The 27,990-nt window shown below is 43.7% G+C and overlaps 2 protein-coding genes across 10 annotated transcripts in view; one reads left to right on the top strand and one right to left on the bottom strand.

The window, feature by feature from the left end:
- Window positions 1–27,990, bottom strand: part of WDFY4 (WDFY family member 4) — a 295,693-nt gene that overhangs the window by 46,726 nt on the left and 220,977 nt on the right. The gene's annotated exons all lie outside the window — the stretch shown is intronic.
- Window positions 274–26,512, top strand: LRRC18 (leucine rich repeat containing 18). 2 transcript variants are annotated; one of them, XM_028826338.2, is made up of 4 exons: window positions 274–428; window positions 529–625; window positions 21,747–22,590; window positions 25,754–26,512. In XM_028826338.2, the coding sequence occupies exons 3-4, from the start codon at window positions 21,827–21,829 to the stop codon at window positions 25,773–25,775; spliced, it is 786 nt and encodes a 261-aa protein (XP_028682171.1). In that variant the 5' UTR covers window positions 274–428; window positions 529–625; window positions 21,747–21,826; the 3' UTR covers window positions 25,776–26,512. The 2 variants fall into 2 exon arrangements, with proteins under 2 accessions (XP_028682171.1, XP_015002481.1); XM_015146995.3 differs by having other exon boundaries at window positions 293–428; window positions 21,750–22,590.

Consider the following 27,990-nt stretch of genomic DNA (forward strand, 5'->3'; position numbering starts at 1 on the left):
TCAGGATGCAGATTTCAGAAACTACACATCAGCATTTAATGACATACAATCAAGTGAGAAAATATGATTACAGGGCTGTATGATTTTATGAGTACTGTAGCTACTCTGATTTAACAGTGGAAAAAGGGTGCAAAGAGAAACAAAAAAGTAAGAAATAATTAAATTCAAATAAATAGATGAAAGACAGCCCTCTCAAAAACCAAACAGCAGAAAAAAAAAATACTTGCACAAATTCAAAGAAAGGGGAGTGATGTTTCATGAATGCTATTAAAGTGAAATATGTGTCTCTTTCAAGAGAAATGTGTGGCTTCTTCCCTGTGTAGCCACATCCGCCTGGCCGTTGCCATGGACAGGGGCTCTGCCTTGATCCTCTCCCACTGACTGCTGGGTGAACCGGAGGAAAAGCCCAACTGCAGGAATCACAGCGGGTGAGCCCTGGGGTTCCCTCCCTGTGGCAGGTAAGCCAGCCTGTTGGGAAATTTGAGTGTCTTAGAGACCGTTTCAGCCTCGTGTCCTCTCACTTTGCAGGCTGGTGTCAAGACTGCTAATGACCTCCAGGTCCCAAGTCTCTTGTTGCTTGGTGACAAAGTTTCACAGTTGAGAAGGAGAAGCTGGGACTAGCAGGGTAAGTTTTGCTCGGGTGTCGGCCCTGCACTTATCAATTTACTTTAACTGTGCCAAAAAACTGCTTGGATCTCTACTTTTTCTCTTTCTCCCCTTGTTTGAGTAAGCAGCTTTGGAAATGCCTGTTCTCCGAGTATGCTTTATTTACAAAGCCCAGACACCACCTAATGCATTATTTAGGAGAGGAGGAAGCTGGCCTGAGCCCCAGCCAGGAAGGGCAGCTAGCTGGGGCACAGTGGGCGTCCTCGGAGGCCAGGGCACAGGTGAGCCTGGGGAGGCAGGTGTGCGAGTCATTGGCGCTTTGGGGATCACATGGGATCCTGTCTCCAATGTCTGGGTCTCCGTGGTGTTTTTGCTGCTCTACAGGCAGGTGGAGACGTGTTTGAACTGTTTGCTTTCACCCGACCAGTCACCCCTCTAAGGAAACTAAACTGTGACTGCTTGTTCGTTCAGGAGGGTCCAGCCCAGCAGAACAAATCTGATTATTGTTTACTGTAATGGGGTTTGGAGAGCAATCCGTGTTGTAAGAAGTCTAGTGGTAAACTTTTTCTACAAGTTATCCTGAACACTAGAACCCACTAATAAGTGGTTAAGCCCTAGGCTGAGCTGGGCCTTGCAAAGGGGGATTCTTCATGGGACACACGGGAACACACTCCTCAAGTCCCAACTTTTATGACAGGTATAGTGGGAAAAGACAGACCCTCTACTTAGAGTCTTTGTGACTCCACACAAGTTTCGCAGCCTCTCTGAGCCTCAATTGCTGTATCCCTCCAGTGGAGATGAAAATCGACATGCCAGGCAGTTGTGACTCAATTGTAATGTCTATAAAATGCCTGGTCTGTAGTGGGTGGTCCACAGAATCCATACAAAGGGAGGAACCTCATTTTAATGTGCTAAAAATTAGGTAGTGTCTTTGCTTTGCAAAGGGTCCAGCACATAATAAATTCTCCATGCATTTATCAACAACATGGATGCTATGTGAACCAAGTATGAAATAACACTCCTGGCCAATGAAATGGGGACTCAGAAAGGTTAAGAAACTTGTGCAAAGTCACACGTCTAGGAGGACAGGGCTGTGACAGGCCTGTAAGCTGGAGTGATCACATGCCTTCTGGGTTTGAGCCTCAGCCTCCAGTGGAGATGGGAGGCACTGAGACAGCTTCTGTCCACCCTGCAGGGCCCCAAGCCCTGTGGTTGTCTGCAGATTGGTTTGTTAGTGCCTGGTGCTTGGTGCCTCCAGCTTCCGCTTGGGCCTCCAATGGTCTCTCACTGTTGCCCAGCATCAAGGGTGACTTCAGGCCCTTTCTCCCTTCCTATCAGTGGAGAGATGAGAGAGTGAAAGCTAGGTGATGTTTCCAGGCCCCTGAAACCCTAGAACACAAGGTGTGCAACTGAACCACGCCCATGTGTACTCTGCTGTCAGCCCCATTGCCAACTCTCAGCCCATTGCCAATGTAATTCACTGCCAATTTTTCAGTTTCTGAGCTCCCTACTGGTCTCATATAATGGAACTCATCTCAGCCCCTAGAACTGGGTCTAATAACACATGCATGCTTCTTTTTCGGGGAGGGATGAGCCATAAGGATGGGGCTTGACCTGACTAGGAAGAAAGTTTCCCACAGGATCTAGCTCAGCTCCTGCCAGCATCTGCAGAACATGATGAGTCAGGAGCTTCCTGGGCGGCCAAGAGAGCCATTGGTGGCCAAGAGAGCCATCCGACATTGTAAAGCCAAGCTTGCATGGAAAAGCCAGATGGCGGCTAAGTCCATGGGAAAGGGCACCAAAGAGATTCTGGCTCCAGTCGAGGCATGTGCCTTTGACTAGGCCCTGGGTGTTTCATCTGTGAAGTGGAGTGACCAGATTAAATGAGATGACACACATGAGGTACTTAGACTTTGTGCTGAGCAAAAGGAAGAAAAAGATACAGGAAGTGCTAGGCCCCTCTAGCAGTTCCAGCCTGCTCTTGAGTTTTCTCTTTGCCTGGTCCACATATACAATCTAGAAGAATGTTCCATCTACTCTGCTTCCACCACAGAGCCTGGATCCATATGGTTCCTCCTCCGCCATGCCCCTCAGCACAGACTCCCATCCTCTCTTGCCTGCAGCTGGCCTGTCTCCATCACTCTCCTTCCCTGCCTCTGCTGCTTCCCTACAGCCAACGTCATCCTTCTAGAGGGCCTTATGTTGTCCCCTACCCATGAGCGCATGGCCCACCTTGCGCTGCCCCTGCCCAGCTCTTCGCCCTCCCCTCCTTGACCTCCAGCTTACACCCTCTTCCTGTCAATTCTTTCCAAAATCCTTCAGTGTGGCTTCTACTTAGTATTCTAGTTACAGCTCAGATGTCACCTTCTCAGAAAGGACCTCCTCACCCACCTCAGTCTGAGTTAGCAACATCCCCACCAATATGCCCTGTCTGACTTCAGCATTCTCTGTCACATCATCAGCTATTATTATTTGCAGAGCATTTACACCAACTGCAATGCTCCTTGTTTTTTTTTCTCTCTCCCTCTTTTTTTTCTCTGTCTCCCTCTTTTTCTTTGTTTTGCTTTATTTGCTGTCTCTTGAAATGGTAGCTTCATGACAAACACAAAGGTATAGCCTTGCTCACTGCATATCCACTGACCTGACCCATAGTACAACTCCAGTAGGAATTGCTGGACAGACAAATGAATGGGGAGACTGGACTCTAGCCAGCTCTAGAGATTAAAAGTGAGTATAGGGATAATTATATCTATAAGTAGCTATTATTATATTTCTTTTTCTGTAATCACTAGTAATGTTATTATTAATAATTTGTCAGTGCTTGAAAGGTTGCAAAGATTTCATATTTGGGAATCAGCAAAGATTGTTCTCCAACTCCTCCATCTGAGATTCCTGACCAGTGGGGAGCGGCCCAGAGCAGCTGGTTTGAGGGAGGTGATGGAGACGGTGCAGTCTGGTGACTCCACCAGCATTCCCCACTAGCATCCACCTCTGGTGGTAGAAGCCAGATGACTGTTTATTGAGTGCTCACTGAACACTGGTCACCTAACATTTTTATCACCTCATTCGCTCTTCAAACAACGAGCAATTAACCAATCCATTTTGCAGAGCAATAAACTGGGCTTAGGCATGTTACGGGACTAAACCTGGGTTGGCAATGAAGGGGAGCGGGGCTCACTTCTATTTGCCTCACAGCTCCTATGCTCCCTGCAGCCTACCCACCTGCCTTTTCAAGCACAGCAGGAAAAAAAGGGATAGCTGGCATGACTAATGTGTGGGTGGCCATCCTATCTGGAAGCTGCCAGGGTGCTGCCCTGTCCTGACCACATCATTCTCAGCTCTCCTGGCAATAGTTATGTCTGTTTGCACAAAGTCCTAAGGAAAGCTATCTCTCTTATTGGGGGCAATGTCAAGTGCTTCAGTCATGATTTCAAATAAACCTGATAAAGATTCAAGGAGGAAAAGGAAATCTGAATTTAGGAAAAGTTTCTGCAGAAGAAATTTAAGATTAGACGTTGCAGCATTTTCTGAAAGACAAGGGTCTTCCATGCAAGCAGTGAGCCCAAACTACCCTTTTTCTCCACTAATCTGAAGCATTCTTTCAAAAAGTAGGCCAGTCTTCCCACAGTTCTTCACCTCTGGTTGGAGGTTGCAGGGAGAAAGTACAGCTTCTGCTTGACGTTTCCTCCCTACATTGCACCATAATGCGGGCCACCCACTCATAAGAGGCCACGTGTTGTTTATAGCACAGCCCTCCGTGGCTGGCTGAGGGTGGGCTGTCCCTGATAGAGTATCTCTGGAGGGAAACAGGAACAGCTGCCCTGGGCTGCCTGCTCCTCCCCCACTCTCAGTGGCCACCTCTTGCATTCCACTCTGTGACAGCATAAAGTGCCCACAGATGACCTAGGACAGCACTGGCTGCCTCAGACAACCAGACTGTCAACCTGCTGCCCAATTCCTGTGTCTGCAGAGGTAGGGACACCTCTCAGGTATCCTTTATCTGCAACTGCCCCAGGCAAATCCAGCTCCAGTGAATAACCCCCACCACCACGCTGTCCTCTCCTGAATTCAGGTAATAGGAAAGGAAACAGAATCGTGTGTGTGTGTGTGTGTGTGTGTGTGTGTGTGGAGTGTGAGTGTGCATGCATGTGTGTGAATGTGTGTTTGTAACTTTCTTTTCTGGTTAGAAACAGATTTTATATCTGTTGCAGAGCATTTAAAAACTATGTAGACGTATAAGAAGAAAAGTAAAAAGAGCCCAGGACCATCACCTCCAGAGAGCAGTGTTGCTGATATTCTTGGCGCTCTTTCTCTCCTCTTTTCTGGGTGTGGGGGTGCATGTGCGCCGGAGAACACAGGGCTCACACGGACAGATGTTTTTTCACTAACATGACATCTTCAGCATTTTGCCTTTTGACACTTTTGGAAAATAATGTTTTGTTTTGTTTTAGTTTCTGTTTATTATTTATTTCATTCTATGATTACACGGTAATTATTTCATCACTTGTCTATTGTTAGATATTTGGGTTGTTTCTAATTTTTTTTACTATTTTAAATGGCACCATCATAAGCATGTTTCTATCAAAAGTCTTATTCTTATTTCCTGAAGGGAGATTCTTAGAAGTGTCCTCTATGTGTTCTCCATAGCCTGGTCCCACCTCTTCTCAGAGTACCAGCCATTTCCTTGCTTCATCTCGTCTCTTTGCCTTGGCTCCCATCCTTCTCCCCTTGGCCTAACACAGTTAAGGTGGCTTCAAGTGCGATGCTACTGACCACTCTCCAGCCCCCTAGTGCACTTGTTCTCATGGTCAAACAATCCATCATGCCATCATCTGCGTCTATTTGGAAAGCATCCCTGTCTCCAAGAGGGTACACACTCAGTGACCAACGAATATTTTGTGTGCAAATGACAACCTGAGTTTTCCCGAGGGACCTCTCCCTTAAAACGTATTCATGTACTGGAACTCCTTTAACAGTACATGTAAAAACAGTGAGTCAAGTTGATTATGCAGCAGCTGACTCTCAGCTATGAATCTGGGACAAAGCTGAGAGCTGAGACCCTTTCTGAGGGCATGGGAATCGGGATTGACCTTGGAAGCACCTAGAATGTGTCTATTAAACTAGTATTGACCAAGGGCCTACTCTGTGCTAGGAACTGAGATGGACAAGTGGACAAGACAGGCCATGTGTCCTGGGGTAGGTGGGGGAGGAGAACGAGAGATAGACAGTAAATGCAAGATTAACAAGTAATGCATCATAAACTACATTTAGATGCCAGATGCTATGGAGGAGAAGTGCAGAGAAATAAGGGGCATCAGTGTGTGGGGGAAGGTCAGTCTGCATTATTAATTGGGGGTGGATGGAAGAAGAGGTGTCGAGTCTGATGCCACAGTTTGGGCCCTGAGTGTCCACAGGAGGCCAAGGCTGTCAGCCCAGCTGGAAGAGGCTGTGGTGGAGCAGCTGGCTGGGAGCTGGGTTTGGGACAGGCAGGGTTTGAGATGCTTAAAATCATCCAAGGAGAAATGCTAAGTAGGCAGTAGGCTAAGTGAGTCCAGAATTGGGAGCAAGGTCCAGGCAAGAACCAAACACTGGGGAATTGTTAGTGTATAGATCATATTCAAAGCAATGAGACTAGGTGGGCTCACCCCAAGGCAGTGAGTGTAGACCAGCATGATGAGTGTAGGCAGAGAGGAGGAGCAAGGGGCTTGGCCATGGCCCTCAGGGGGCGCATGACAGAGGCAGCCTCTAACCCACTCAATCAACTCCCTCCCATGCCTGGGCTATTTCCACTGCCCCCTGATGCCTACACTCACTGGCCTGGAGTATGGGGTCCAGGACATGGTAGCTTCCTGCTGGAGCCCAGAGGCTACGAGATCAGTCCAGTGCAACCCCATGCCTGGTACCAGCCTCAGGGCTGGGTTTCTCCTGTTTATTTACTTACCTTTTATTGTGCCTCCTCCCACCCTCCCTTCCTTTCCTCCTTCCTTCTTTCTTCCTCTGTCCTCCTCCTCTCCTTCCTCTTGTTGTCCATCCCCTCCTCTCTGCAATGAGGCCTTTCCACTGGATGTTTCCTTCATCTGAAATCCTCTGCCTGAATTCTCACTTTCTCTGATCTCTGCTCAGGTATCATCTGCTCAGGCCCCAAAGAGGGCCCTCCTGGCCTCCCCTTTCTAAAAAAGCACATCTTCCAAGTCTTCTCTTCTACTCTATGTCTCTATCCTGACTCTTTCTTTTCTTTTTTTTTTTTTTTTTTTGAGATGGAGTCTTGCTCTGTTGCCCAGGCTGGAGTGCAGTGGTGTGATCTCCGCTCACTGCAAGCTCTGCCTCCCGGGTTCATGCCATTCTCCTGCCTCAGCCTCTCCGAGTAGCTGGGACTACAGGCGCCTGACACCAAGCCCGGCTAATTTTTTTTGTATTTTTAGTAGAGATGGGGTTTCACCGTGGTCTCGATCTCCTGACCTTGTGATCTGCCCGCCTTGGCGTCCCAAAGTGCTGGGATTACAAGCATGAGCCACCACGCCCGGCCTATCCTGACTCTTTCTAACATCCATCATCTTATTTTTGCTTGATTCTTCTTCTAGAATGTGAGCAGGACGTTCACTTTGTTTGCTGCCTGGAACAGTGCCTCGTTCATAGCAGGTTTTCAACAAATACTGTTGATGAGTGAATGACTTCAAAGGACCAAGGGAAGTTCAACTGTGTCCTTAGAGTTGACCCTCAGCATTCTCCTTCGCTGTCATTTCACACCTTCCCAGGTGGTAGGTGGTCAGCAAAGCTGCCGCAGAGCTGCGAGCTGTCCTGCAGCAGACAGGGTGCTACAGTGGACTCTGGGCTGTGTCGCCAGTGGGCTCTCACCAGAACTAGAGGGTGTGCAGTGCAGAAAGAATTCCACGTGAGGAGATGCCCCAGCATGATACGAGGGGGCCTGTGCAGCTCAAAGGAGCAATGTGTCCTCTTGGCCCCCCAGGATAAATTAACTGAAGCCTGCACTCAGGGAGCCGGGGGTCACGGTCCATAAGGACACTGGGCTGCAGGGTCTGAATGGGGTTTCTACTGGGCTGGCACGTGGAGTCCGGGCTCCCCAGTTGGTCAGTCGTGTGGTCCCATCCATGCTGCTGCCTCCTGTGCCAACCCCTGCCAACACACACACACACATACACACACACACACACACATACATACACAAACACACACACACGTCAAAACCAAAGCCTCCAAGGGCCATGCATTGCCCTCCCCTGACCTTGGGGAAGCAGCCACTTTTACATCCTCTTTACAGGAGTTCAGGCTGAAGCTTGTGGGATTCAGGAGACCATCCAGGGTCATGGGAAAGGTAAACGGGGGGCTGGGCACACCCACCACAGCCAAAGCCCTGGCACATTTCCCCTGCCAAGCTGCTTCTCTGAGGCCCAGTTTCCTAATCTGCGGGAGGAGAGGAGCTGTGAGGAGAAAAGAGAGTAACACCTGTCTGGCAATGGCAGCGCTTAAAGCACATTGGGTGGAATGGAATCACTGCTCACCTCATGGGCTTCAAAGGGGCCAGGTCTGCCTTTGGTTCTTTGACTTTTGCTTCTGTTGAGGTTGGTCTGTGTGTTTTGAATGTAGGGTGGATGAACAAGGCATTTCTAGTCTGTTACACTAATCATCTTAATATTTTATTTTAATTGTAAGCCACCTATTCCCTTTTGTTACTTTAACAAATCCAATTAAAACAGAGTACATCCAGAATTACAAAATAGATGCTATTAAACCAATAAGAAATCATAATCTTTTGTTATTGGGCCATGTGACCTCCTGGGAACTTTTGCTCCAAATAAAAGTTGATTTCTTATTATCCGCTAGGGGAAAGGGGGCAGTTTGACAGCTAACGGCTTTCCAGGCAGCACATGTGCAGAGCCACGCTGGTGCTAAGGATAGAGAAGTAAATAATACTAGGGGCAGACAAAGCTATAAATGCATAATATCCCAGTAAGACACTTAGAGCTGGGTTGATCAAATTAACCAGATGATTGCCAAATGAAGTGAACCTGAGAAATTTTTATACAGACACTCCATTTGCTACTTTATAGGCATGGGGATGGAAGTTTTGTTGTAATGGGAAGAACATACCCCACAGAAGTGCTGGAATAAGGTGGCTGTGTGAGCTGGACAAACTCCTCATACAACTTCCCTCCCCACACCACCCAGAATAGGAGCAATATTCCTACCACAAAGGAGAGCGGTACGGATGACTGAAATGGCAAAGGAGAGGTCACTTTATGAAGACACAGGCATGATGTACCTCTTAGCGTGGTTCTGAGGATGTGTGATGTGTAGAGGCAGCGGGGAGGGTGCTGGGGAGCATCATTTGACCAGCACATAGAGACAGCCGCTGTTTGGCAATAGCAGAAGTACCTTATGAGAGGTTAGACTTTCATGTGAGCTCACATGGTAAAAATCAAACTTCTGGTGGTCTGCATACAGCCACCCCGATACAGGGGCACTACAGCAGCCTGCAGCCCTCCAGGGCAAAGAGGTCACTGCCTCTCTGGTGAGTACCAGGGAATGCAGTTGACTGATGTCCCTGGGCGATGCTACATGAAAATCTTGTGTCTTTGCACTCTTGACTCACACTCCATGTGGCAAGGCGTTCACACTGCATTGGGCCTGCAGGGACTGGAGGAACTGAGAAACAGCCAGGTTCTGCCTCCATTGCCACCCACTTGGGGACACATGCCTATGAAGTGAACTGGCTCGTGGCATTATGCGTGCCCCATAAACTGTTTCTCTTTCTCTCTTTCATTGTCAATTGCTAAGCTCTCACAGTTAAATGCCTCTATTAATGCCATTAAAATATCAGTAACATTCATACTCTTTGTAAATATTTAGATATATACCCACATATATATGGTATATCTATGAAAATGAATATCCTGCATATGGGCCCCTGGACAGTGAAGTGAGCAGGCAATGGGTCACACTGAAGCGATTTCTTCAGGGACCTTATTTGCCTGTGGTCAGTTCCTCCAAAAGGCCAGTGGAACATCTGCATTACTGAACCTCTGCAGGGATTTTGGCTAAGGCTGCTTCTCTGTCTCCTCACTCTGTTGAGTTGGCTGGCTGCTTGAGCCAGAGTGCACACCATTCTTCATTTAGCAGACTCTCTAGGGGGTGACATTGCAGTTCCCAGGCCAATCCATGCCAAATTAGAATGGACTTGAGCAAGTGTCTCATCACCCAGAGTTCTGGGGACTCTGACATTCCTTGGTTCCAATGTCAGAGATTCCAGCAAAACAGGAACACCCTTCCTGAGGCCTGGGGCCATGGGGGGCCAGTGGCCTTCCTTAATCTCCTATGCAGAAGTGGGTGTGGCTTTCAGCCTGAGAGTCATAGGATTCCAGGATGGCTTCCTCCCCTTGGAGGCAGTGGGGGCCAGCAATGTACCCCCAGGATGAGGCATTTGCTACTGCTGGAGCACAGGCAACAGAGGGAGGAGAGAGAGAGGTGGCACTGTGTATAGAAAGATTGTACACCAGCTTGCGTATCAGACACATCGAGGTTTGACTTTGACTGTACTCTTTGCTGCCTGTGTGACCTTGGGGAAGTCACTTAACTTCTCTGATCTCAATTCTCTTATTGTAAAAATAAGGTTGATATTTTGCATAGTTGCTCTGGAGATTAAACATACATGAAGGGCCCAGCAGCATGTTTGAGGCAATTACTTTGATACCATGAGTGAATGATAGAGAGGGGCTCTTGACATTGGCAGTATTTCCAAAATTGATGTCAGAAGTCCCCCCAAACCGTGGAGTCCCTGTAAGATTCCAGCCCCTGCTTCTGCATCTCTCCTGCCATCATCCCTCCATCAGCTCTGCCCAGAGTGTGGTGGAGCTATTGCTGTGAGCTGCACTGTCATCTCTGTACCTCTAATCTGTCCCTTTCTAGCAATCTGTCCTTCTGCCCACAGGGAAGCAGGGCTCACACTGGGGCAGTTAGTGGAAAAAACAAAAACATTTTATGTTTATACCCCCAAGGAAGCTATATTCCTAAATCCAGGTAACACTGCAGAGCAAGTAGCATAGTACACAGTTTCTGGCCCAGAATGATCTTTGGACAAGGGGTAATTCTCCAAGCTATGCCTGAGTCAAAAGTTTGTGCTGATTTCAGAGGCCTGCCCAGAGATTCCCAACACACCCATTAGAGACACAGGACCCAGAATGACAGTGCAGGTCTCCACTTCCCATGGATTTCATCTGTGAAGATACAGCTCCGCCTCTCTTTAGAGGGAGCATGATCATTCTGGGAAGGGGCAGAGGACACAGAGAGTGATCTGAAGCTACTCAGGAGGTCACAGTTACGTGAGCTGGCCTGTTACATGCCCAGTAAATATAAGGGTCGGGAGAGAGGACAAATGCAGTTACTTTTGAATGAGTGAGTTGTTGAGGGAAGTTTGTATCATTTCCTCTTAAGAGATGACCCACAAGCAAAAGATATTTCTCATCCACATGACATGAAACTTCCTATAAAGCTAGTCCCAAACACTGGCTGTGAAACGTCAGTGTCTTTGGGGGTTTCAGTTCCATGTGTCTATCCTGTATCTCAACGGGTCAGTTGAAAGAATGAAATTATTATTGTGAGATTGTGTTAGCAAGCTATTTAGGGATGTCAGATATATAGAAACAAAGTCAGTCTTACTTAAAATTGTAGTCAAAGATACGTGAGTGTGAAGCACCAGACAAATTCTAGTATCATAATGACAAGGGTCTTACAACTGGAAATGTTTGCAAATATTTGGATGACATTAATATATTGGTTGCCATTACTTTTTTAATTTAGATATCCATGGGGTGTCCCACCATGCTGTTTGATTCACAATGACTAGAGAGAAAAAATTAATTAGAAATTAAAGTCAAACCAACTGGTCCACTTTTTCCAAAGTATAAAAACCAATTGTACAAGAACAAAAAGACACAGTACATTTAGAAACCTCTTATATTTGAGCTGCCAAGCTGTTCATGTGGAATGAAATCTATTATCCATCAAACCACACATAAATACATCCATTCATCTGTCTATTCACCCATCTATCTGCTTATCCACTTACATCTTTCTCTCTATAACTATCGGCTTCCCTTGTGTGGCTTGATCCCACTCTGACATTTCAAGAATTCTATGAAATGATAATAGGCCATCTAGCCAGTTTGAAACAGATGATCAAAAGATCATCTGTTTCTCCCTTCTTTTGCCAACTCTTACCCTGGGCAGGAAGTGGCTACATAGAGTTGGATAACACAAGGCACATCCCTGGTCTCTGGGGGCTCTGAGATGGGGCTTCTGGCACTGGGTCTGCTTCTAGTGGTACTGGGCAGCTTAGGGGGTCAGGATGGACCCTGAGCCACACAACACACTCCGCCTTCTATAACTGAGAGCAAGGGTCCCTGCCAGGGTCGGGTGGCCCCAGGGAGAAGAGCAGAGAGGGTGGAAGTTCACCATGCCCCATCTGGCCCCAGGGCTGCCTAGGGACCCAGACTCCCTGGGGAGGTGAAGTACATTATCCCAGCCAGCCCTCACTTCACGTTGAGGTGATTAATGGGCAGGCTTGGAGCCAAAGGGCCCTTTGGAGAGAGGCTCCTTAATGGAGGAGTTCTCTGCAGCCAGCTCCGCGCTGCTCATCACCATTCATCAGAGCTGGGAGGGCTTCTTCTCACAGTGTGGGTGGGCTGTGGGCAGCAGGCACAGCTGGGCCCAACTGGCTGGATCTCCCGTTTGCTGGAAACACCCCTTCCTGTCCAGGATTCTTTCTAACCCATGTTCAGTGTGTTTGGACTCCCTGAGCTGAATTTTATCTTACATAGTAGAAGAAAACCAAAAGGCAGCCCAGGTTTTCAGTGTTTAGGGGATTCTGGTGGCCAGAATCAGGGAGGATCTAGATTTGAACTATTTCAACTTGAGGACCGGGCCTGTTTACTGTTTATCTGTGTTGCTCAGAGGCTTGATAAATGGTAGGCACTCAATATGCTCATACAGTGAGTGAACAAATGAATGAATGCTTGAGTAAGCACATGGACTTAGCTTAAATCAGTCCCAAAGGACTAATAACGACCACAGAGAAATGAAAATTTACTGATTGTTTAGGCCCATGGGATAGGGTTGCCAAATAAAATACAGAACTATGCAATTATTGGGACATACATATATATATACTAAAACTATTTGTTGTTTATCTGAAGCTCAAATTTTACTGGGGATTCTGCAATTTTATTTGCTAAATCTGGCAAATCTACCATGAGGAGAAGCCATTGATAAACATCAGATAAGTGCATAGACTTCCCTGATCTCAATTCATCTCTTTTTAATGAAGATTTCAACTCAAGCACAGCAGACAGTTTTTCTGACATGCCAGCTTGTGAACAGCTGTTCCCTGTGGAACACATCCCCCTGGTGCATACACCAGGGAGACATACACATTGGACCACAGTGGTGCCCAGATAGTACCTATTTGGATGCCTTTTCCGGGGCAGAACTGGGTTGTGTGGGGCCGTAACAAAATCACAGACTTCCAACGTAGGACGAGCCAGCAGGCACAGTGAGAGGAACAGAAGTAGAATATGGAGTCCCAGCCATTTTGTAAAGTTTTTTTAAAAACAGTTTACTGTGTAGACACAGTAATATTGCCTCTTTGGGCACAGTTCTCTAAGCTTTAACAGATGTACAGATTCATGTAACCACCATCACTGTGGGGGTGCAGGCAGTGACACCAACCCAGAAAACTCACTTGTGCCTTTCCCTTCTAGTCAAGCCTTTCCCCAACCCCTAATCCCTGCAACCACAGATTTGTTCTGCACCTAAAGTTATGGCTTTTTCAGAAGGTCACATAAATGGAATCATTCCATTCATGTAGACTTTTGAGACTTTTTTCCTTAGGCAAAATACTTTAGGGTTCATCCAAGTGGTTGCATGTATCAGTAGACTTTGTGTTTAGTAGTATTCCATTACCACAGTCCTCGCTTACCTGCAGGTTATATGTTCTAAGACCCCCATTGAATACCTGAAACCACTATAGTATACTATGTTTTTCCTATAGGAAAACTATGATAAAGTTTAATTTATGAGTTAGGCACCGTAAGAGATGAACAATGATAATTCATCATAAAATAGAACAATTTCAACAATATACTGTTCTCAACTTCACAGATAGAAGATTCATTCTTGCTGTAGATGTTAGCAACCTCAGCATATGATTTGTTTTTTTCCCCAAGTCAAGAACTTTCACCTTTTCACTTAAAGGAAGCACTTTAAGGCTTCTCTCTCTTTGGCATATCTGAGCTACCAGCATCACTACTCACTACTAGGACAGCTACTGAGTGATGAACAGGCAGCTAGCATTTACAGAGTGAATCCACTGGAAAAAGAGATGATTCAAGTCTGGGTGGGATGTAGCAGGATAGCCTGAGATTTCCTCATACTACTCAGAACAGTGAGCAATTCAAAATGTATGAATTTCTTATTTCTGGGGTTTTCCATTTAATATTTCCAATCTGGGGAACTAAAAATGTGGAAATGGAAACAGCACATAAGGGGGACTACTGTACAGTATTAGGAATCCACCCATTGAAGGACATTTATTATTTTTCTGTTTGGGGCAATTATGAATAGAGCATCTATAAACACATGTGAACAGGTTTCAGTGTGAACATGGAATTTTACTTTTCTAGGGTAAATACTTAGTCAGGGAAATGCCAGATGATATAATAACTATATGGTTTTGTAAGAAATTTCCAAAGTGTTTTCCAAGAAGCTGTACCATTTTGCATTCCCATCAGCAAGGAATTAGAACTCTAGTTATAGTATCTCCTTGCCAAAACTTTGCACTATCGATTTTTGTGTTTGTACATTTCTATATTGAAATGTGTCTTTAAATCTTCTGGATGTTAAAAAAAATGTATTGCTTGCTTTCTTACTGTTAAGTTGAAAAGATCTTTATAGATTTTGGATACCAGATATCTGTGATATATATGATTTGCACTGTTTTCTTCCAGTCTGTAGCTTGTCTTTTCATGCTCAACATTTTTTTTTTCACAGAGCTCTTAATTTTGTTCAACTTGTTAATACCATCTTTTGTAAATTGTGCTTTTGCATTTACTCAAAGTCATGAAGATTTTCTCCTTCATTTTCTTTTCAAAGTTTTATAGTTTTACATTTTACATTCAAATCTATGATCCATTTTGAGTTAATGTGAATTAATTAGGCCAAGGTTTACTTTTTTGCATATAAATAATCAATTTCAACACCATTTGTTGAAGAGTTCATTGTTTCTCCATGGAACATCCTTTGACCTTTTGTCAAAAATCAATTGACCATTTGGCCATGTTTGTGTAGATCTATTTCTGGACTCTATTTTTTGTTCCATTGACCTATCTACCTGTCCCATCACCAATAATACCACATGATGTAACTATATGGTAAATTTTAAAATTGGGACGCATATTCCTCCAACTCTATTATTCTTTTTCAAAATTATTTTCCATTTCTAGTTTCTTTTCCTTTCATATAAATTTTAAAATCTATTCATCCATATATGTAAATAATCCTGCTGTAATTTTGATTAGACCAATTTGGGGAGAGTTGACATTAAGTCATCCAATTCATGAGCATGGTATGTTTCTCCATTTATTTAGATCTTCTTTGCTTTCTTACATCAGCATTTTATAATTTTCATTATAAAAATCCTGCAAATTTTGGTTACTTATGTGAAATATAGAAGTATTTTATTGTTTGGAGCATTATTATTTTTCATAATTCAGTTTCCAATCGTTAATAGCTTGTATATGGAAATGCAATGGGGGTTTTGTGTGCTAACCTTGTATCCTATGACCTTGCTAAACTCATTTATTAGTTCCAAGACTGTTTTTTAAATTCTGTGGGATTCTCTATGTGGACAATCATGACATCTGTGCATAAGAACAGTTTTATTTCATTCTTTTCTGTCTGTATGCCTTTATTTTTTGCATTCTTACACTGGTTAGAATTTCCAAAGTAATATTGAACAGACATAGTGAGAGTGTGCTGTCTTGTCTTATTCCCAAACTTCAGACGAGAACCTTCAGTCCTTCACCAAGTATGATATTAGCTCTAGCTTTTTTGTGGATGTCCTTTAGCCAGATAAGGAAGGGCCTTTTTGTTACCAGTTTGCTGAGAGTTTTTCATCACTAGAAGATGTTAAATTTGTCAAATGTTTTTTCTGCATCAATTGATAAGATCTTTTTTTTCTTTTTAGTCTGTTAATATGGTATGTTACATTACCTGACTCCCAAGTATTGAGTAATTTTGGGTTGTCATTTATATTCTTTTTACATGTTACTGAATTCAATTTGCTAATACTATGTTGAGGATTTTTGTAACTATGTTCATGAAGAATATTGATCTGAAGATCTCTTTCTTATATTGTTTTTGTGTGATTTTAGCATCACGGTAATGCTGACATCAGAAGTTGAGATAAGTTGAGAATTGCTCTCTACTCTATTTTTTTTTAAAGAAATCATATCAAATTGCTAGTATGTCTTTGCAATTGATTGAATGTTTGTGTCCCCCGAAAATCTGTATTGAAACTGTAATCTCCAGTGTGATGGTATCAGAAAGTGAGGCATTTAGATCATGAGGAAATTAGATCATGAGGGTGGAGACTTCATAAATGGATTTATGCCCTTACCAAAAGGGACCCCAGATAATTGTTTTGCTCTCTTTCTACCATGTGAGGACACAGCAAGAAAACATCTATGAACCAGGTAACATGCTCTCACCAGATGGCAAATCTGTCAAAGACTTGATTTGGACTTCCCAGCCTCTGGAACAGTGAGAAATAAATTTATGTTGCTTACAAGCCAAATAGTCTATGGTACTTTGTTTTAGTATACTGAGTGGACCAAGACAGTCTTCTTTAAATGTTTGATAGAATTTAACGATAAGACCACTGGGCTTCGGGTTTTCTTTTTTGAAAGGTTTTCAACCATGAATTCCATTTCTTCAATAAATGGAGGTCTATTTGGGTTTTCATTCCTTCACAAATATTTAGTAATTTTTAGTTGATCTTATCCAAGTTCCTTTTTTTTAAAATTTTTTTTTTAGAGTTGTTTGTACTGTTCTCTTACTATCCCTTTAATGCCTGTGGGATTTAGTAAATCCTCCCTTTAACTTCTGATATTTGTAATTTGGCTTCTCTTTCCTTTTTTAAAAAATTGTCAGTCTGGCTGTCTGTTTCATTAATCTTTTCAAAGAACCGCCTTATACTTTTTTGTACAATTTCAACTCTTTAAATTTGTTAAGACTTTTTTCATGACCCAAAATATAGTCTGTATTAGTGGATATTCCATATGTACTTGAAAAGAGTTTGTATTCTGCATTTGCTGGGTAGAGTGCTTTATACATGTCAGATTCAGTTGGTTGGTGGTAATAGTGAGTTATTCTATACTAGCAATTCTCATATCCAGGCAATTTTGCTCCTCAGTGGACATTTGGCAATGTCAAGAGACATTATTGATTGTTACAACTAGTGGGCAGCTACTGGCAACCAGTGGGTAGAATCTTCTGGCCTTACTCTGCTAAACATTCTACAGTGCACAAGACAGGTCTTCCCCCAAGCCCCGTCGCCATCCCACCCCTGCTGACAACAAATAATTATCTGGTCTAAAATGTCAATAGAGCCAAGGTTGAGAAAACCTTTTCCTTGCTGATTTTCTCTCTACCTGTTCTATTGACTGCTGAGAGACGAGTATTGATGTCTCCAATTCTAATGGTAAATTTATCCATTCTTCCTTTCAATTTTATGTCTTTGCTTCATTTAAATTGAAGCTCTGCTATTAGGTACATACACATTTAGGATTTTTTGTCTTATTGGTTAAATGCTCATTTTATTAATAAGTAATGGTCTTACTTCAGGTAAATTTTCTTATTCTGAAATATGCTTTATCTGACATTAATAAAGTCACTACATCCTTCCTTCAGTGTTTGCATGGTATGTCTTTTTACATTCTTTTAGTTCAACTCACTGTTGCTTATTTAAAGTATATTTTCTTTATAGACAACATACAATTGGGTCTTTCTATTTTGTAATCTATCCTGATAATTGTGTCTTTTAATTGGTGCATGTAGGTCACTTTCATTTAATGTAAGTATTGCTTTGTTTGGATTTCAGTCTATCATTTTAATAGTTGTTTTCTGTTTGCCCCTCTGTTCCCTTTTCCTGCTTTCTTTTGTATTATTTGAATTTTTAAACTCGGTTTTATTCGCATTTATATATTTAGTTTTTTACTATTTACTATATCTTTTTATATATTGCCTTAGTGATTGCTCTGAGGATTAAAATACACATATTTAACTTTACAGCCTACTTAGAATTAATCTTTCACCACTTCAAAAGCAGTGTGAAACCCTTACCACCATATAGGTCTCGCTAACTTCCCCATTATGTAGTAGTTGTCTTATGTATGACATCTACATACTTTGACAACTGCATCACACAGTGTTACTTTTCTTTCAATCACATACATACTTTAGGGGTATTTAGAAGAGAAAAATCCTCCACATTTACTCAGATATTTAGCATTTTCATTGCACTTCCTTTATCCTAAAAGTTCTGAGTTCCTCTCTAGCACAGTTTCCCTTTCACCTGAAGAACTTCCTTGGGCATTTCTTTTACAGCAGCTTAGTTAGTGGCAAAAACTTTTATTTTTCACTCATCTGATAATATCTTTATTTTGCCTTCATTTATAAAGCATACTGTCACAGTCTGGGTTGACAGTACTTTTCTTTCAGCACTTTAAAAAAGATGTTTCCAGCACCTCTGGCCCCTGTGGTTTCTGATGAGAAACCTGCAGTCATTTCTATTGCTGTTCCCCTGTGGGTGATGTGTCATTGTTCTCTGACAGCGTTCATGTTTTTTCTTTAATTTGGAGCAGGTTGATTATGTGTTTGAGTGTGAATTTCTTTATCTTGTTTGGAGTTTGCTGAGCTTCCTTCCTGTGTTTGTAATTTCTATGTTTTTCATCACTGTTGGAAGTTTTCAGCCATTTTTCCTTCAAATGTTTTTCTGTACCACAACCGTTTTTCCACTCTTTCTGAGATACAGGTGTAAGTATAGGTATCAGCAGAGATAGAGGCATGCGTCACTTCCTGATGTGAATACCTTCTGAGAAATGCATCCTTGGGTGATTTCATCATTGTGTGAACATCAAAGGGTGCAAACCTAGATGGTATAGCCTACTATAGACCTAGGTAGACTACGTGGTCTAGTCTATTGCTTCCAGGCTACAAACCTGTACAGCGTGTTACTGTACTAAACACTATAGGCAACTGTAACACAACGGTAAGTATTTATGTATCTAAACCTGGAAGAGGTAAAGTAAAATTATAGTATCATCATCTTACGGGACAATTGTCATATATGCAATCTGTCATTGACCAAAACATCATTATGCAGCACATGGCTATATACACACATGCACATACACACATACACACACACACACACTTTTAAAGCAGGACTTTTTACTTTTAAAAAGCACTCAGGTCTATAGTAGGCTATTCCCTTTAGGTTTGTGTAAACGTACTCTTTGATCACTCAATGAAGAAATCACCTCTGCCTTTAAACAGAGGCAGCTCAGGGCAAGTCCAGAGTTGCTATACAACTTTCGGAATCACTTTTCCTGAATTTCTTCCCTGTTGCAATCTGTCTGAACTCTGTGGCTCTCAGGAGCATCTCTTCTCCCCCCACTTCTTGGTCTTCTGGCTGGATTTTGTTTTCTAAATCTGTTGCACACTTCTTGCAACTGTTTCTGCCTCTAGGGCCAAGTGGCAGTAGGGTAGAGAAAACAAAGCAAGCTCCCCAGCTCTGAGGACCACAGTTTAGTCAAAGACAATGCTTCTCTTCTTCCAACTTCTAGGTGCCTGCCTGGATGACTCCAGGGACACAGGGTGGCCTGGGATGAGACAGGAGAGAAGCAAGCAAGCAAACAAACAAAAAACAGACCACAAAACAGATTTCCCTTACTGTCTCTGACCCTTAAAAATCCATTTCCTGTTCCTTGGACCAGAAAGAGAGGTTCTTGTTGGAAATCAGAAATCTTCCTGTCCTTATCTGGTGCAAAGTTTTATGTTCTGGGCTGCCCTTGAGTCCAAAACAAGAGAAATGGTTGAGGGGAGAAAAGGGAGTTCAGGAAACTTGTGGCCAGATTGGTCTTCCCTTTGAATTGTGGATTTCTTCTCCAATCTGCCTGATATCACTTATCTCAGAGTCCCCAGAGTGTCTCTGTGCATTGTGCCCTAGGCTTTACTTGCTTTCAGGAGTCTGGTGGGACCAAGTGAGCATACCCAATCTTAACTGGACTTGGATTCCACTTTGTTTTTTAAGCTGCTTTATCCCATCTGGTTTCTCAGAGCTGAATGATATAGATAGTTCCATATTGGTGAACATGGTGCTGGCTCTGGAAACCAGCCAATTATGCCCGAAAATAGGGAGTCCACCATTTTTAGAAACTAGGGTGAGCTTACAAGGCCTGTGTAAATGAACATCAATGCTGCCAAGAGCTAAGAACTGTCATTGGTTTACTGTGGAGACCACCATCTATTCCAAGGGGCTGTGATCCATCAGGCCTTTCACAGGGTAGGATCCTCTGACCCTTCAGCTGTGAGTGGTGACAGTGGGATTTACAGTAGGTGTGAGACAGGCTTGCACACATTTCCCTTTGACACTGGGTGACGAAAACATATAACTATATCCCCACGCAGCCTGATTGCTCAATATTCATGTGCTATATCAACTTGGGTTCTAATAAAAGGTATAGGTGATGAAGTACAGAGACTGTAGAGCACCTCTCCCTGCCCATCTCTGCAGGGAACAGAGGCAATGCAAGTTTGTGTCTCCCAAGGGCATACTTCTGCCTGGTTTGGAAATCTTGGTCCAAAAGAAAAAAAAAAATCAGCAAGCAGGAGGCACTGAGTTGTTAAAAAGAAAAGGGGGTCCCAGAACCAAACAGAACAAGAGTTGCATCCTCTTCCTGGCTGCAGACCTTCCTCACTTCTGAGCCTTGGTCTCGCTACAATAGGGGTAATGCTGTGGATCTTGTTGTTGAGGATTAGAAACAATATGTGTAGCAATTTTTAATAACTAACATTAATCAAGCTATTACTCTGCACCAGGCACTGTTATAAGTGCTTTATAGTAGATAATTTACGCTCCCTCAGAGCTCTGTAAGGGCGTCTGTTTTCACAAATAAGAAAACACAAGCACAGAGAATTTAAGAAGATTGTGAGTAGAGTTGAGTTGGACTTCTAAGTCAAGCATGCAGAAGACAGAATCCCCATCATATCATATTGACATTCTGCTTCCCCGCACTATGGCAGTCACGGCCATTTATCAAGTTTCTGTGCAGAGGAGTTGAAGTCCAGTGTGAAGGACGTGAGAGGAGGAGAGAAGGGGCAGGAGATGGAAAAGGCAGCATTCTCCATGAGCTTTGCCAGCACCCTTCATTCCCCTGTGTGCTCATGATGGGGAGCTGTGGTGCTGCTGGGCCCAGCAATAGCACATCCTGATACCCCTGGGCTGAGCAACAGGCTTTTCCGCATGGCTACTGTTGCACTGTAGCCAAGGCCTCACTAGTTCCTCTGGGTCCATGAGGAGAAGAGGGATGGGAGCAGTCGGTCTTAGTACCCACCTTATTCTCTAAGATCCAGGCTTATGTTGGCTTGAAAACTCAGTCCCTCCCCAAGAGCCTGTATGATAACTTAAGGAAATCCTAGCTTTAAGCAGGGGTCTAGGAAGGGACAGATATCCAAGAACACACACACACACATGGCCCTGGGTGGCGGGTACGTGACAGTCTGGGACAGTGGAGAGGATTTATAAGTCAGGGCATGGCACAGCTAGAGGGACATTTAGTGTCCTTCAGGCTGACTCTACACCTCCTATTTTAACATCCAAGAAAATCAAAGTCTGAAGAAGGCACATAGTTTGCTGACAATCTATGGCTGGGCTGGGTCCACTTTGCCCTGACTTCTCTCTGCAATCCTCTTTCTTGCTTTTTAAACCACTGAGAGCAAAGCATCATGATGTGGGGGAGCCCAGTGCCCTCTGGTATCTCCTAACCAGATGTTTTCTTATCTTTCAGCAGTTTTTCATGATTTTTCCTCACACTGGTCACTATCCAATCAGAACAACCAACTTCTAACACTCCCTTAGTAAAAGAACATGGCTAAGGGTGAGAAAGGCCCCAAGGGCAAGAAGATCACCCTCAAGGTGGCCAAGAATTGCATCAAAATCACTTTTGATGGGAAAAAGCGCCTTGACTTGAGCAAGATGGGAATTACCACTTTCCCCAAGTGTATTCTGCGCCTCAACGACGTGGACGAGCTGGACCTTAGCCGGAATCTGATCAGGAAGATCCCTGACTCCATCTCCAAGTTCCAGAACCTCCGGTGGCTGGACCTGCACAGCAACTACATAGACAAGCTGCCTGAGTCTATTGGCCAGATGACCAGCCTGCTCTACCTCAACGTCAGCAACAACCGGCTGACCAGCAACGGGCTGCCCGTGGAGCTGAAGCAACTAAAGAACATCCGCACTGTGAACCTAGGCTTGAACCACCTGGACAGTGTGCCCACCACGCTGGGGGCCCTGAAGGAGCTCCATGAGGTAGGGCTCCATGACAACCTACTGAACAACATCCCCGTGAGCATCTCTAAGCTCCCCAAGCTGAAAAAGCTCAACATAAAGCGGAACCCCTTTCCAAAGCCAGACGAGTCGGAAACGTTCATAGACTCCATCAGGAGGCTGGAGAACTTGTATGTGGTGGAGGAGAAGGATCTGTGTGCGGCTTGCCTGAGAAAATGCCAAAACGCCCGGGACAAGCTGAATAGAATCAAGAACATGGCCATGACGACACCGAGAAAGACCATCTTTCCCAATCTGATCTCACCCAATTCTATGGCCAAGGACTCCTGGGAAGACTGGAGGTGACTTGGACCCTGACCCTGAGGCAGAAGGGAAAGAGAGAGGGAGGGAAGAGGGCAGTGGGCTGCATCCACAGGAAACCAAGGGCTCTCCTGTGGCTGCAGCAGCTCTTTCAGCCAAGCCCATAAAACTCCTTTCTTTACTTCCTCAGCGCGTGATTGTATTGATTGAAGGGCTTTTGGTTCCTTGCCATTCCACACATTTCTCCCTCCTCTGCACACACACTCACAAATACAGGCACAGTGAGTCAGGAAGGGGCTGTCCATGTCCATCCTACTCTTAACCCCAGATCTCTCTTGTTTACCGCTGTGGCCTAGGCAGTTAATGCCCCCACACACTCACTATCGCTGGCATTTCAGAACCCACCACCAGCTCCCAAATGTGAAGTTTATTCAGTGGAAATGTTTTGGGTCTGGGCTTCAAAGGCAAGGAATCTCAGAGCATGAGTTTGTAAGAAAGTAGATGAGCACTTCGTGTTGGGTAGGGGACAGAGGTGGGCCACAGAAATGGGCAGGTTTTATTATTAAGGCATCAATAGGCAGATAGCTTCCTGGGCCCAAAGCAATGTTTTCTCTCTGAACTGAGCTTGCACAACTTGCTCTAGGAGCTTTCTTGGCTAAATCTGCAGACCTCTGGCTGTGAATGAATGAAGTTGTACTACCATCCTATTATATTCAGTGTTCTTTCAGACCCTCATGGGAGGAAGGAAAGAATGGTGGCAAGTATGGATTAGTGCATTCAATAAATCAACACCTTACTCGGCACTGTGCTAGGTGCAGGGGCCGTGTCCCTTTGGAGAAAGCTTGGCTTGCCTGGTGCAAGCTGGTGGAGAGAGTAACTGAAATGAGATGGGGCAGAGCACCATTGTCTGAGGCATTCAGGAGATCCCGGTCGTGGATGTGCAGGGCTGGCTTGGCAGAGAGAAAAGGCAAAGATTCTGAGGTTGGACAGATCTAGGTCCATGGCAACTCTGCTTCTGACTTGGCATCCCCTTGGGCACCTAACATAGCTTTGGTTCCCTCACTCGTGAAATGGAAATAATGCTATACCTAACTCCAAGGGTTCTGTGCCTCTAAAACAGGCAGCACATGGAGAACATACTCAGCAGAAGCCAGTTCTCTTCTAGAACCATAACTTGGTTCATTGCAAAGCTGAAATACTACTTTGAACAGTGGTGCCAGTTGTGCTATATCTTTTGGTAGAAAATGACAGCAACCAAGTCAGTCCTCACAATAGCTGAGAACCTTCTCTGGCCTCACTGTGTACCACACTCTCACACCTTCATGTGCATAAAAGAAATGAATCAAGAATGATACCTTGAGGGAGGCTTTTCTCCCCCAGGACTTTCCTATGTTGGTGGCAAGTTTGCTGACTGGATGATGAGAAGCACCAAGAGGCATCCATCAGTGAAGTGGTATTAACTTCTTTCCTCCTCACATTGTCAACCACAGCACACGGCACACTTCATTTCTTCACACCTTGCTGCTTATTTCCTCTTGTATTGCTTAGCTACGACAACCCTATCATGTTTCTAAAACCTTGGGAGAGCTAGATTCAAAATTTTCATTTTAGTTTTTCCCTTTATTAAATGTTTTTCATTGTAGAAGTAACAGAACCACAACATACAACTAAATATAGTAGCTTAAAGCATCCATCATTCCACAGTATAAGTCAGCTGCAATGCTGGCAGAGTTCCTTACTAGTTATTTTTCTGTATATATTTTTACACATAGTTAAAATTATAGCATTCCTGTCATTTCTGTCCTGCTTTGAAACCCATGCTGTCACCTGGTATTAATAACCACACTTTAAAACGTCTGCAAGATAGTTATTCTTGTAGATATACATAACTATAAGTTACTGTTGTACCTTTATTTTCAGGTTTCACTGATGGGAATAGTCTTGTGATGAGAGCCTATATAACTAAAACATTTTAAAATATTTTTAATTATTTCCTTGGCATAGCCTCATTATTGGAAATATTGTGTTAAAGGGTGTGTTTTAACAATAATGTTGATACCTGCCATCAAGTAGCTCATAAAAGGTTTACACACATTTATATGCCTACCAGTAATGTAGTAGAGAACCCATTTCATGGCATCCTTGTCCGCACTGAGCTCTGTCCTTCACATTTTTCTCTTCACCTAATGTCCGAAATGACTCATGAGAACCCCTTCTGAAGCTGAGGGGAGCAACCGTGTCTGAGACATGTGTGATGAGACACCATGCTGTAGGTATAGGAGCCACCACTAGCCTGCCAGGTCTTGGACATGTCCACAAGGGAGGCAATCTGCTATTTCAGTCACTTCATCTCTGACCCAAAAGGTATAGAGTCCATGCAGAGACGTATGATCGAGACAGAGTGCTGGATAGCTACATGAAGACTTTCCATTTCAGTTTCTCCCCCTTCAGACACTTTTTCTTTAGAATTAATTTTCCCTCCTTAGGTATTCAAAAGGTTCAGCAAAGGAGAGAAGTTAAGAGAAACATCAGGGTTACAGATCCCACCTGGTGCCTTAGGGTTTGCCCGTCCACATCCTCCTTTCCCCACTGCAGCACTCTCCTTGCCATGCTTGGTCCTCAACACCCTTACTTGCTGCCAACTGCTTGGCTGGCCTGACACTCACTCCAGCCTTGCTCTGGGGCTTTTATCATGCTTTCCCTCTTATCACACATCTCAGGAAGGAGTTTCAGGTGCCTTTAACTTTACCAGGATTGAGACATACCCAGGCAGTGGGCTGGGTTTGCCTCAATGTGTTCAAGTCAGACACCTCTTTAGCCAAGAAATGCTGGCAGCAGGACAAAGCAGACTGGAGATAGAGACCAGTTAGGAGGCATCTTCTGCATCCTATTTCTTTTTCTGCCAAGGAAAAGGTTTGATGTTGGTGTTCCTTCATGCTCTAAAATACCTCAGTCACCTTTACTTCTTATAAATGGAATTAAGCATAAAGATACTTCATAGGAAAGCCTTGGGGGTTCTCTTTCCTCGAATGCAAAAAAAAACAAAAAAACAAAAAAAACAAAAACAAAAACAAACAAAAAAACACCCTATTCACACTAACCTGACCATCCTGACCTTGGTGAGCTGGTGTGACCTCTGCCTTTGCTGTGTTTGCCTCTGTGGTCTGGAGCAATTGCCTCACCCTCTTTTGTCTCCATCCCCAGAATACGCTCAACATCTTCCTAAAGTAGCTGTGGCAAAAACTTGAAGACTACTCAGCTAACAGAATAAACGACTCTGAAGAGAAGAAGCCCCCAGTTAGGAGAAGACAAGAGTGGCAAGTGAGATGTTCTGGAAACCAGGCTCGCCGGAGCTAGCCAAGTATCCGACTTGCTTCTCAAATTCACTTCACCTCCCTTAGCTTTAGCTCACCTGCATGTGAAAATGACTTTGGGAAATATTTGATGTGGTTTTAAAAATGTATATAGAGGAAAAAATTTAAGAAAATTACAGATTATATATTATAGACAACTAAATATTTAAGACTTTAAGACTTAAAAGGCTTACTGCCTCTACATTTCACTCAGACTAGTACATCTCGATGCCAGTAGACTGTGATGTTTGTGTAGGTATGACATACTGACATGGTTTGCACATTTGTCCCCTCCAAACCTCATGTTGAGATTTGATCCCCAGTGTTGCAGGTGCAGCCTAATGGAAGGTCATGGGGGTGGATCCCTCATGAATGGCCTGGTGCCATCCTCTTGGTAATGAGTGAGTTCTCACTGTATTAGATCCTGTTGAAAATTGTTAAAAAGAGCTTGGCACATCCCTCTTCTCTCTCTCTCTCTTCCTCTCACCAAGTGATGCCTGCTCCCCTTCTCCTTCCACCATACCTATACCCTAAAGCCCTCACCAGGAGGCGCTGGCACCTGTACAGCTTGCAAGAACCATGACCCAAATAAATTTCTTTTCTTTATAAATAGCCTTAAATATTCCTTTATAGCAATGCTAAGACACCTCAAGCAACTCCAATTTATACAAAAAGTTATATAGAAAAATATTCTAAAAAATACTATAGATAAGGTAGAATTTTAACAAATCTTTTAGTGGTGCATAGGTAGGCAGGAAAAAGAAAACAGAGAAATGAACAGGAAAAAACAAAAAATAAAAATAAAATGGCAGACTTGTATTCTAACATTTTGATAATTACAATAAATGTAAATGATCTGCTTTATTTATAATGACCACAAAATAGAAACAACCAAATGTTGCTCAATGCACAAATTGTTAAACAAACTCTGGTATATTTCTCTCATGCAATACTACTCAGCAATAAAGAGGAACAGACCATTGATACATGCAACAACTTGAATGTATCTCAATGGCACTATTTTCAGCTAAAACAAAAATGCCCATCTCCAAAAGTCACATACTCTATGATTCCATGTATAGAACAGTCTCTAAATGAAAAAATAATAGATATGGAAAACAGATTGATGATTCCCAGGATTTAAGGATGGTGGGGAAGACAGGGAGGGGGCATAACTATAAAGTGGTCGCACAGAGATATCTTTGTGGTGATAAAATAACTGTGTATGTCGGCCGGGCGCGGTGGCTCCAGTCTGTAATCCCACACTTTGGGAGGCCGAGACGGGCGGATCACAAGGTCAAGAGATCGAGACCATCCTGGCTAACACGGTGAAACCCCGTCTCTACTAAAAAATACAAAAACTAGCCGGGCGAGGTGGCGGGCGCCTGTAGTCCCAGCTACTTGGGAGGCTGAGGCAGGAGAATGGCGTAAACCCGGGAGGTGGAGCTTGCAGTGAGCTGAGATCCGGCCACTGCACTCCAGCCTGGGCGACAGAGCGAGACTCCGTCTCAAAAAAAAAGAAAAAAAAAAAAAAAAACAACTGTGTATGTCGATTGTGCAGGTGGTTACCCAAATCTATATATGATACAATGACAAAGAACTATGCATACACATGTACCAGTGTCAATGTCCTGGTTCTGAAATTGTGCTATAGTTATATAAAATGTAACCATGGTGGGGGGGATATTAAGTGAAAGGTGCACAGAGTCTCTCTGTACTATTTTTGAAGCTGTGAATCAATATTTTGAAATAAAAACAAAAAACAAAAATCTTACAGCCTAGATGCAACAATCAATAGATCCTTATACGTCTGCCCAGTGCTGATTTATGAGGCATTATGGCAAGCTTAAAGTGAGAATCTAAAACACCGAGTCAGCCTAGAGATGCAATTGAGGCACACAGTAAGGCAATTCAGGCACCTTAACCTCGGCTCAGCCAGCTAATCTAAAATTACCCACTGTTGATCTTACTCTTGCAGATTCCTGAAAAAGTTGCTAAAATAAATAGAAACTGCATGAATTCTCTATGCCCCAGGTTTTCTGGAGGTAGCTGGGCACAGGTGGCAACTAGGATGGGAGAAACCTTGAA

This window comes from Macaca mulatta, chromosome 9 (assembly GCF_049350105.2).
Source record: "Macaca mulatta isolate MMU2019108-1 chromosome 9, T2T-MMU8v2.0, whole genome shotgun sequence".
Lineage (NCBI taxonomy): Eukaryota > Metazoa > Chordata > Mammalia > Primates > Cercopithecidae > Macaca > Macaca mulatta.

Bases quoted from the DNA above. Each gene is read 5' to 3' on its own strand.
- LRRC18 (XM_028826338.2), top strand. From the start codon at position 21,827: ATGGCTAAGGGTGAGAAAGGCCCCAAGGGCAAGAAGATCACCCTCAAG. The intron at 22,591-25,753 runs GTGACTTGGACC...CTCCATCCCCAG, and splicing joins GACTCCTGGGAAGACTGGAG to AATACGCTCAACATCTTCCT.